Source organism: Pezoporus flaviventris, unplaced genomic scaffold (genome assembly GCF_033815535.1).
Source record: "Pezoporus flaviventris isolate CSIRO_AGI_PZ_B2104156 unplaced genomic scaffold, CSIRO_AGI_Pfla_v1 ptg000041l, whole genome shotgun sequence".
Classification (NCBI taxonomy): Eukaryota; Metazoa; Chordata; class Aves; order Psittaciformes; family Psittacidae; genus Pezoporus; species Pezoporus flaviventris.
The window spans coordinates 13790573-13801938 of NW_026892589.1; the positions used below are offsets into that span (position 1 = coordinate 13790573).

Below are 11366 nucleotides of genomic sequence, written 5' to 3' on the forward strand. Positions count from 1 at the left end.
GCTCGGGGCCGTGCTGTGATCCCGCTGCCCTCGGCACTTGGACCTTGCTCTGCAGGGCTGCAAACAGGCTCCTGGGGAAGGCGGCTTTGTCCGAGCCTCCAAACCCCGCAGTTCCTGCCCCAGGGTCCCCGCACGCTGCAGGTAAGCTGCTGGAAGCCCGGGTCCCCAGTTAAGGGAATGGAGAACGCCTCAGCTGGTGCTGCAGGGGCAGCCTGGGCCAGCCCCCGTGGCTGCAGGTAGCGGAGGCAGCCCCGGTTCCTGCTGGCCATGGGCTCTAGAACCAGAGCAGATGGGAAGCCATACGGCTTTCCTGCTGCCTTTGGCGCTGTTACATCCCCATGACTCATCCCTTCATCCCAGCAAATGCCAGTCCCTCTGCGGGCTGCCTTCCACAGCAGAGATGCTGCCTGCGCTTCACCTTGCCCAACTAAAGTGATAGGCTGGAATTTAGTCTGGCGTGCTGCTGGCATCCCTCCCACAGCCACCCGCTGGCAGGGATGCGATCCACACCATCGCACCCCATCCCTTCCTGAACTCGGTCCTTGGCCGCTCTCTGCCCTGACGGTGCCCACAGGGCTGTTTCCAGGCTGCAAGGTGGGAAGCTCCATTGAGAGGGAACAGGCAGGGGGTGCAGACCCTCTTTGCACCCACATTTACAAAGAGCCGGGGCTGGGAAGGGTCTGGGGGTGGTGGCACAGCCACAGCACGCGAGGGCAGGGATGCGAGGAGCTCTCCTTGCACTTAATGCACTTGGCGTTGCTCCCTGGAAAACACGTGCTGGTTTCCATGTCTTTTATCTGTGCCAGCCTCCTGTGTGTCCAGCCCATGCTGGAGCTGAGGAGAATTAGGAACTCCCCGGAGCAAGCTGGGTCATTGCTGGGAATGGAGAGCTCACAGCACCCTACAGGAGATGGTGCCAGTGCTTGGGCGCACAGGAGCGGCCCAGTCCCATCCCTACAGCAGGGTCAGGTCCCACAGGAGCTGTTGCCTCCCCGGCGCTGCCCTTCAACCACTGCCATTGCCGCAGGGAGCCGGCGCCATGCGCGTGGCCGTCATCGGCGCGGGGGTGATCGGCCTCTCCACCGCGCTCTGCATCCACGAGCGCTTCCACGGCCTCCTGCCCTCCCTGCAGCTGGAGGTCCATGCCGACCGCTGCACACCCCACACCACCAGCGATGGGGCGGCCGGCCTGTGGCAGCCCTACCTGAGCGACCGTGGTGACCTGCAGGAGACGTGAGTGAGGAGGAGGAGGAGGAGGCGGGTGCCGTGTCCCATCGGGTGCACGAGGGGCTGAGCCACCCGGGCTCAGCTCCATGGCGCTGGCAGAGCCCCCACTTTGCTGTTTCCATCGCAGGCTCTGGAATAAGGAGACGTTCGATCACCTCCTGGGGCTCCTGGGCTCCCCAGCGGCGAAGGAAATGGGACTTTTCCTGGTCTCTGGCTATAACCTGTTCAGGCAGCCGGTGCCGGTATGGAGCAAGTCACAGGAGGGCTGGGAACGGCTCCAGGGGTTGTGCTTCTTCCCAGAGGATGCTCTGAACGCTTCCAGATCACAGAACCCCAGCCTGGTTTGGGTTGGAAGGGACCTTAAAGCTCCTCCAGCTCCAACCACGGGCAGGGACCCCTTCCACTGGAGCAGCTTGCTCCAAGCCCCTGTATCCTTGAGCACCTCCAGGGATGGGGCGGCCACAGGTTCTCTGGGCACCCTGTGCCAGCGCCTCAGCACCCTCACAGGGAAGAGCTTCTGCCTAAGAGCTCAGCTCAGTCTCCCCTCGGGCAGGTTCAAGCCCTCAAACGGCTGCTCAGGACACTGCCTCCTGTGCCCCAGTGCTGTATTGGTGTGAAGTAGGGGCTGAGCCCCCGAGGGTGGGAGCCAGCCGTGACGGCTGCCTTGGGGTGAATCCCCACTGAATCCCGGTGATCCAGGTTCATGAACAACCTTTTTCCCTACCGCAGGACCCCTCTTGGAAGGACATTGTCCTGGGGTTCAGGAACCTGACACCCAAGGAGCTTGAGCTCTTCCCTGGTTACAGGTAGTTGGTGTGTTCTCCTCATAGGCACTGATGGGCAGGAATGGCTGCATGGTCCCGGACCCTCCCCGTCCCCGGGCAGGAAGGATGGGAAACGGCAGGCACAGGAGAGGCCTTTCTTCATTACAGCTTCCCTTGGAATAAGTAGGAAACACTGAAAACAGCCTAAAAAAGCCCAGCCCAGCATGAAAGCCATTCCAGCCCCTCTCTTAGCTCACCAGACACAGCCAAACGGGGGGGAACAAAACCAGCAGAAGGTGTTTTATGCTGTAAGCAGAGGGGAAAAGCCACACACTTGTGCAAAGGGGAACCGGGGTCCCAGAGCTGCAGTGGATGCCGGGAGCACTGGGAGGGGGATGCTCACGTAAAGGTGCTGTCGGTCCTTATGGCTTCCTCTGGTTTCAGCTACGGCTGGTTCAACACGGCGCTGATGCTGGAGTGCAGGAGGTACCTGCCCTGGCTCACCAACAGGTCAGTGCCGAGCCACCACGGTGCCAGGGCAGAGGGGAGGCACCCTGGGAAGCAGGGAAAAGGGGCTGGAATTCCTGCTCACTGCCTCCTCAGTTTGATAGAGCCCTGGAGCATGACAAACGTGAAGGTTATCCCAGGATCCCAGCCTGGTTTGGGTTGGAAGGGACCTTAAAGCTCATCCAGCTCATCCAGGGACCCCTTCCACTGGAGCAGCTTGCTCCAAGCCCCTGGGTTCAACCTGGCCTTGAGCACTGCCAGGGATGGGGCAGCCACAGCTTCTCTGGGCAGCAGTTACAGGACACTTAGAGCTGCACCTGGGTGCTTTCAGCTATGGGAGTATTTAGGGCTTGATTTTGTTCTTGTCACTGCTACCATGGAGCAGGGCCCGATCTGCAGCAGGGCTCAGCAGGACTGACCACAGTCAGTAGCTCTGGGCCATTAGGGACATGAACTAACAGCTGGAGATCATTAGGAGCCACCAAAAGGACCACGGATGTTCATTGCAAGGAGCAACAAACCATACCTGGGTATCAGTTACAGGCACCAGTTGGCTTTTAATCTGTCAGCAACAAAGGGTCTTGTTCTTCCCAGGTTAACAGAGAGGGGAGTGAAGTTTTTCCATCAGAAGGTTGGGTCTTTCCAGGAGGTGAGTGGTGATGGTGAGAAGGGGCAGTGGGTGGATGCAGGAAACAAATGACACCGGGGAGGATAAAGACTCCTGTGCAACAAGTGATGGCTGAGAGAGGCTGGGGCAGCGCAAGCATCGACACTACGGCGTGCCCTAAAACTGCACCCACTCTCAGCAGAAGCCATGCCCTGGATCCAGCCCTTATGGCTGACCCACACCCACACCACTGGAGCGAGTGCTTGGGCTTGGCGGTGCCGCAGGGGCCTCGTGGGTACCACCCCAAGCACCTCCACCTCTGTCTCTTGCAGATGTTTGCCCAGGGCGTGGATGTTGTCATCAACTGCACCGGGGTGCGTGCAGGGGAGCTGCAGCCTGACCCGGAGCTCCAGCCCGGCCGGGGACAGGTCATAAAGGTGAGGAGGGTGCTCTGGGATGGGGGGAGCCTCCTCTGTGTTAACTGTGGGCCTGGAGCCACGCTGGGGTCAGGTCCTGAACCCCAGCAAACCCTGCTCATGTAGAAGCCTCGTGCGTGTGGAGGCCAGAGCAGAACACACGGATTCTGTTCCTGGTTCAGGTCTGGGGAGGCCAGAGGTGCAATGTTAATGATAAAAACACATGAAATCCTTGGGAGAAGAGGGTGATTATCTGGCGAAACAGACCCAGGGAGGAAGCCCCCCCTTGCCTGCCTGCCCTCCCCTCTCCCTGGCAGGGAAGGCAGTGCCGCAGTGTACATGGAGCTGGAGCAGAAGGGATGTCACCACGTGTGTCACTGAGCTGCCTCCTGAGCCAGGCACCCTCTTCTCCAGCTCTTCCTGCCCCTCTCCCCTTCGTCTCCCAGGTCCTGGCTCCATGGGTGAAGCACTTCATCATCACTCACGACATGGAATCTGGGATCTACAACTCACCGTACATCATCCCGGGGTAGGCGATGGGCAAGGAGCCATTCTGCAAATAGGAGCCCCCAGGCAAAGCATTCCAAACAATTCCTGATCACAGTCCTGGCTACACCCAGATTCCTCTCCCTGTGCTGATTACAGCTTGAGCTGCCATCAGTGGGCATAGGGCTGGAACGCAAAGGAAGCGGCTGAGTCCAGGACCCAGGGGCTCTGCTCCTGCACACCCACATTCATCCATCCCCTTGTCCTTGTGCTTCCCAGGGCTCAAGCACGGCTTTAGAAGGGTCCAGCAGGTACGGCCACCCCAGCCTGAACCCACCTCTTGTCCTCTGTCAATCCACAGTTTGGAGCAGCAGAAATCCATTCCTTTGTGTGCCCACCGGTGCCGTCCCATTCCTCCCAGCTCTCCCCCAGCCAGGCAGGAGCAGTCCTGTTTGATAGGAGATGAAATCAGCTCCTGGGGTTGGCCCAGGCCAGGGCATTTCAATGCTGCCAGCATTTACTGACTGCCTTGCTCACGAGCAGACACAGGGGCACCGCTCTGCCTGCTCGGTGCGAGCTCCTCCCGCAGGAGCAGGGTGCAGGCTCGGGGTACAGCAGGATCCACAGTCACAGAGTCCTGGATGGGGCACTCACCACTGTCACCTCCTTGGCTTTCGGTGCAGGAGCGAGTTCACGGTGCTGGGAGGGATCTACCAGCACGGCAACTGGAACGAAGCAAACAGCGCCCAGGACCACAAAACCATCTGGGAGGGCTGCTGCCGGCTGCTGCCCACTCTGCAGGTGGGTGAATGCACCCAGCACCCCGTATTGCTGCTGGATCTGGGGCTGGCGTTACCCTTGAGGCAAGACCTGTAGGAGAAAGGAATTGCTGGTGACGAGCTGTTGTTGTGCCGTGGATCAGCTGGGAAGGCAGCGCAAGGCTTTGGCACAGTGATGTGATCTGAAACTGCTCTGCCCAGTCACCCCTTGCAGCATAGAACCATGGAATTGGTTTGAAACCATAGTTTGGGTTGAAGGGACCTTAAAGCTCATCCAGTTCCGACCCCTGCCACGGGCAGGGACCCCTTCCACTGGAGCAGCTTGCTCCAATCCCCTGTGCCCAACCTGCCCCTGAACAGTTATAGAATCATAGAATAGTTAGGGTTGGAAAGGACCTTAAGATCATCCAGTTCCAACCCCCCTGCCACGGGCAGGGACACCTCACACTAAACCATGGCACCCAAGGCTTTGTTCAACCTGGCCTTGAACACTGCCAGGGATGGAGCATTCACAACCTCCCTGGGCAACCCATTCCAGTGCCTCACCACCCTCACAGGAAAGAATTTCCTCCTTAGATCCAATCTAAACTTCCCCTGTTTCAGTTTTAACCCATTACCCCTTGTCCTGTCACTGCAGTCCCTAATGAAGAGTCCCTCCCCAGCATCCCTATAGGCCCCCTTCAGACGCTGGAAGCTGCTCTGAGCTCTCCATGCACCCTTCTCAATTCGATTCATTGAGCACCCTTGGGGCTGGTGCAGCAGCAGGGATGCGGGAGCCCCCGTCCCCATCCATTGCAAGGGCCCTCCCCTCACGGATCCCTCGGGCTGGGCCGTTTGGCTGCTGGAATTCAGGCAGACGCCCCCGGCTGCTGCTGGGCTTTTGCTTTCAGGAAGCCAAGATCGTGGGGGAATGGAGCGGCCTGAGACCAGCGCGGCCCCGGGTGCGCCTGGAGCGGGAGAGCATCGGCCACGGGCAGCTCCAGGCACAGGTACCCCCGCTGCCCAGTGCCGTTAAGCACTGCACTGAGAGCGCATCACTCACTGGGAACCCAGCTAACGCTGCGGGGCTTCAGCCCCACCTTCATCACTCCTCACTCATCCCCCCTCTAATACCAGGGGAATCTTCGGGCCAGTTTTAGCCCAGTGCCATAGAATCCCACACTGGGATTCTGTGGGTTGAAGGGAGCTTAAAGCTCATCCAATTCCACCCCCCTGCCACCAGCAGGGATACCTTCCGCTAGAGCGGGTTGCTCCAAGCTCTGGCTAACCGGGTGCGTTCGGTGTTTTCCTGCCTCTCCGGCAGCTTTTGGAGGGAAGGATGGAGCAGAGGGTCACCGAGTGCTCACTGGGAGGTTGAAGGGTCAGTCTAAAGACAGCTTTCCCAGCACCGATCCCTCCTCTTCTCCCCCAGGTGATACACAACTACGGGCACGGTGGGTTCGGGATCACCATCCACTGGGGCTGTGCCATGGCAGCAGCCAGGCTCTTTGGCAGCATCCTCCAGGAGAGGAAGCTGGCCGGCTCACCGCAGCCCCGCTTGTGAGTTACCCAGGATGATGGTGGCAGGAGTAGCTTAGGAATCACAGCAGAAAGATGGGAATAACACAGTGCTAACACCCGGGCTCTTCGACCCTCCTGCCAGCTCCGGGTCAGGTCCATAGAGTCTCATTGCTGGGAGCTGCCAGTTCTGGTGCTGTCGTTTGCCACGCTCCCTCCACCCCAGCCAAGCACAACCTACCTAGAGGCAGCGCTTTAAACCACTGCCTACTTGCCTGCTTCACAGTGCACTCGTGTCCTGGGATCAGTCTGCAGAGGGCAGGCAGGGCTCAGCTGGAATCCTGACCCTCCTGTGGTTCACCTGCATGACGGGACAGGATCCGGTGCCACCTGAGGTCTCCAGCGCCTGCTCCAACACCCAGTGTGTAATTAGGTTTGCAAGCTTCCCCCAGGAGGCAAAAGCTCCTTAGTAGGAAGCAGCCCTGCAGCTCCCAGGGAGGTACCAGCAGCTCCTCAAGCACGTGCTGCACTTACAGTGGCTTTCCTCATGCTGGAGCCAGGACAGAGCCCGGGCGCGCAGCACCTGGTTAGCGTTGCTGGCAACAGACAGCAGCAGTTGCCTAAAACGGGCTTCCCAAATGCTGTTTTTAGCAACAAAAGCAACACGTCCCAGCCCTGCGCGCTTGCCAGGCTCTATATATAGCAGGAGCACACCCAAAATAGCTGTTCTCAGCCCTAAAACTCCCATGGGCTCTTCAGCGTCTTCGCCGTGGGATATGGAGCAGCGCTGGAGCTGCCTCGGTGCTTCCCGAAGGGATGGGGAGTGCTCCAGGAGGGTCTGAGCCTAGAACGCAAACAGAAGTGATTCCCGAGTGATTTTCAGCACAGGCTGATTGTGCTTGTTCCCTGAAAGGCCACAGTTTTACAGGTGTGCACAATAAAGGTAATGTTCAAAAACCTCGTGTGTGGAGCTGTCTCTTCTCAATGATGCCATGGATAGGGCTGGAAACGCTAATTCCATGGAAACACCCCTGGAGATCTTTATTCCATGTCTCCACATGCATTTTTCCTGAAGATTCCATCCTGCAGGAGGAAGAGACATGGCTCTAGATTCCAAACAGACAAAGGGGGCCGGGATAGCACCGTGGAACATGAGGTGCTGGGGGTTAATGGCATCCGGTCCATTAAGAACTCACAGTCCTGGGCAGAAACGGGTGGGACTTGCTGGTGTAGCTCACCCCATGGCTCTGCTCTGCGGGCAGAGCAATGGGAGAGGTCTTACACTGGTGGCAGCCACAGGTGGGACGTGGTGGGAGCGAAGAGCCACGAGAGCAAGGTTCAGCTCCGTGGCCCAGCAGAGGTGAAGGAGGCAGCGGGATGCAGGTGCTGCACCGGGCTCCTCGGCAGCACAAACCGTCTCCAGCATCAGCGGATTCTGTGCACTCCAACAGCGCTCGCCTGGGACACAGAACAAAGCTGGAATCACGTCAAGTACCAGCAAAGTTACCCTCAGCGAGCAAAGAGCATTCGGGAAATCAGAGCAAGCTTTAGAGGTGCCCGAGGAGGCCAAAAGCTCCCCAGTAAAACACCAGAGAACAAACCCTCTCCCTCAGCGTCGCTCCGGGACACAAACCCTTCCGCGCTTACCAACTCTTCCCTTTCCCAGGAACAGGAGGCTGCATCCCAGAGGCCTGTCGGGGCTGCACGAGGAAGCTGAACGCACAGGGCGATGAGAAGGCTCTGCGGTCGGTGCGGAGTGCGTGCAGCTCCTTCGTCACCGGCTCAGCAGCAGCCTCGTGTTTGCAATAGACATCAGTGTAAGAGTATGATTTAAAGGGCAGAGGAACGCAGCGAGGGGGATGTGCTTGCCCGGGGTTTGTAGGAATGAGATAGGGGAAAGAGAAGCTTCCATGAAAGGGTAAATAACCAGTGCCCAGCCCGGGCACACTTGGAGCTGCCTCCTCCCAACACACCTCTGTGCTCGCTCGCTGCGGCATTAAAGGCATCACCGGGACTTCCCCACAGGCAAGCAGCCAAACGGTCTGGTTCTTATTGTCCAAACTGGCTGGAACGCAGAAAGCAGCTAAAGACCTGCAGGTGAGTAAGGAAGGGAACGTTCAGGGGTGCTTATCTGGGAGCTTACTTGTGCTTCCTATCGCTTTCTGTCCAAACACGCAGAGAAGGACTTGGAGCCGCAGAGCGCTGAGCCCTCGCACAACAAGCTGGGGCTCAGCATCAAGGCAAGGAAGTGGTGAAGTTGCTGCCCCTGCACAGACCAGCCCAAAGCCTCTTTACTGAAAAAGCTATTTATTTGTTCGACAGAAAATAGCCAGTGTGGAATCAAACTCCCCAGGGTCGCGTAACCTGGGAGCAGAGGGAGGATTTTACAACGAGCTTCAGATACACAAAGTTCTCCAACATTGAAACGTATCCAGCTTAGAAACCGTACATCCAGACCCAGGGAAACATCCCGTGCTCTCGAGGAATGACAAACCCCTCCATCAAAGCCCACGGGGAGATTCTTGTCCCCAACACCAGCTTTGGATGCGAACGTATCAGACACTCAGCAAACCTCTGACCCCCCCAGTGGTGTTTGCTCTCGACTGGATCTCCCTTCATTGTTTGAAATGAACAAGCTATAGTAATTCATCAGTGAAAAATACTCAAGGGTGTGTAAAACCATCTTTGGAAGCTTCTTATGTACATCAATGGTGTTGCCATATTAACAAAATATGACCTGTGGTTATTTATAGGCTATTGTGTACAACCCCAAATGCTGGCCGGTTTATCAGTGAACAACCCAAACCATCCTCCCGTTATCAATAGCACGCAGGGACCTGCAGAACCTGAATTTCAGCGCTGTTTGATGAGCTGTGGCAGGCTCCTGACCACCCTGCTCAGCTCATCCAGAGCATGGGAGATTGTCCCAGGCCTCAGTGAGCTTTGGATCCTGCTTTAGGCATCACCATCTCTCACCCAAAGAGCCAGCGTATGAAGATGTTGCAGCAGGACCGGTCTTGGCACTTATTAAATACATTTTCAATGCAGAATTCGTACAAAGTGGAAAGCAGAAATGCCTACAATTATTTTAAACACTGTAAACGTCACAGGTTAAAACTGAACCACTCAACAGCACCCAAAGGTTTCTCATCACCTATAAATCTTTACCTGGGAAATGTTTAATCTGAAGCAAATGTATGAGCTGTGTCTGCTTCACCTAAACCTCTCTGAGTGCACACTCTGAAGGCCACTGCAATGCAGTCCTTTCAGCTGTTAAATATTGCCCCCAAAACCCCAGGTGATGTGTGAAGATTAACAGTGGGAAAGCAGGACCTTAACTAAAGGTGCTTGGTAACAGCTGCTGGGCTGAGCACGCAGACAGAGACAGCAGGGACAGAGAGAACCAGCACAGAGACCAGGCTCTGTGCTTCCATCAGCCACATCTAAAGCGGGATCCCCCGGGAGCTGAACTGCACTTCCCTGGTGCTGAGGAAAGGGAAGGTTGGTGTTTGGACCAACTGCATCTGGGGTCTGGGGCTGCAGGAAATGAATGGGCAGACACCGCGGTGCCTCATCAAGCTTCAGCCCTTCTCAGCACAGGGTACCCCACACAGAACATCATAGAATAGTTCGGGTTGGAAAGGACCTTAAGATCATGCAGTTCCAACCCCCTGCCATGGGCAGGGACACCTCACACTAAACCATCTCACCCAAGGCCTCGTCCAACCTGGCCTTGAACACTGCCAGGGATGGAGCATTCACAACCTCCCTGGGCAGCCCATTCCAGTGCTAACAGCCTCTTCGGCCTCTCCTCATTACTCTGAGGTTCCTCAGTTTCTTTGAGGAATCGTCCACTTCTCATTTCCCTGCAGTGCTGTAACAAACAGCCTAAGGCACCCCCAGCATCCTACCGCATCCTGAGCATGCTACCGCAGTGCCACAAAACCCCGAGGGAAAGCTGAACCCCAACTGTGCCCATTGGTACTGCACCCAAACACGGACTCAGTCACCCATTCCTGCCCCCCCACAAAAGGGGCCTGGTTCCCTAAATATTCCACTGTGCAGAAACCTGGTGCACGCTGTGTCTGCATGAGACAACTGAGCACTGTAGAAGTGCATTGCGTCCCATAGCCTAGTGATTCGCATTGAGTCCACCTCACTCACATTTGGTTGTGTATTCCGGAGCCTGGAGTCCTGGAAATAAACTGAGACAGGTCACAGCTTCCTCACACACAGCCACAGAGATCCAACCTCCTGCACGGTGAGAGGCTTCTGACAAAGAAGGCAAGCTCCTCCCCACCTGAATGCTGTTATATTCTCTGATCATCAGCCTTGAGGAGCTACACCTGATGAAGTTCCTCCTCTAAGCTAGACTGCAGCTTAGAATCATAGAATAGTTAGGGTTGGAAAGGACCTTAAGATCATCCAGTTCCAACCCCCCTGCCATGGGCAGGGAGACCTCACACTAAACCATGGCACCCAAGGCTTTGTTCAACCTGGTCTTGAACACTGCCAGGGATGGAGCATTCACAACCTCCCTGGGCAACCCATTCCAGTGCCTCACCACCCTCACAGGAAAGAATTTCCTCCTTAGATCCAATCTAAACTTCCCCTGTTTCAGTTTTAACCCATTACCCCTTGTCCTGTCACTACAGTCCCTAATGAAGAGTCCCTCCCCAGCATCCCTATAGGCCCCCTTCAGATGCTGGAAGCTGCTCTGAGGTCTCCACGCAGCCTTCTCTTCTCCAGGCTGAACAGCCCCAACTTCCTCAGCCTGTCTTCATACAGGAGGTGCTCCAGCCCCTGATCATCCTTGTGGCCTCCTCTGGACTTGTTCCAACAGTTCCATGTCCTTTGTATGTCGAGGACACCAGAAGTGCACACAGTGCTCCAAGTATTGTTGCTTGGCTCATCCCATGGTCTTGATTCACTTACTTCGATGCCAGCTTGACATTAAGGTCGATGTACAATCAGCAGCTACCAAGAAGTCCTGCCCAGCTGCCCCAAGGCCAGCCTCTGCTGGGAGACACCTGAAAGCAGCTCCATCCCACTGCTGTTAGGCTGAGCTGGTTTATCACAGGTT

At 56.7% G+C, this 11366-nt stretch overlaps 1 protein-coding gene across 1 annotated transcript; it reads left to right on the forward strand.

Annotated features, from left to right (window-relative positions):
• The first annotated feature begins 66 nt into the window (after positions 1-66).
• On the forward strand, positions 67-6433 carry DAO (D-amino acid oxidase). Its single transcript, XM_061466455.1, has 11 exons — positions 67-141; positions 1028-1233; positions 1355-1469; positions 1957-2033; positions 2436-2501; positions 3093-3147; positions 3438-3542; positions 3968-4050; positions 4691-4808; positions 5677-5775; positions 6198-6433. The coding sequence occupies exons 2-11, from the start codon at positions 1040-1042 to the stop codon at positions 6327-6329; spliced, it is 1044 nt and encodes a 347-aa protein (XP_061322439.1). The 5' UTR covers positions 67-141; positions 1028-1039; the 3' UTR covers positions 6330-6433.
• The last annotated feature ends 4933 nt before the right edge of the window (positions 6434-11366 follow it).

Coding starts and splice junctions, on each gene's coding strand:
- DAO (XM_061466455.1), top strand. CDS start 1,040: ATGCGCGTGGCCGTCATCGGCGCGGGGGTGATCGGCCTCTCCACCGCG. Junction 1,234..1,354: donor CGTGGTGACCTGCAGGAGAC/GTGAGTGAGGAG, acceptor TTTCCATCGCAG/GCTCTGGAATAAGGAGACGT. Junction 3,148..3,437: donor AGGTTGGGTCTTTCCAGGAG/GTGAGTGGTGAT, acceptor TGTCTCTTGCAG/ATGTTTGCCCAGGGCGTGGA.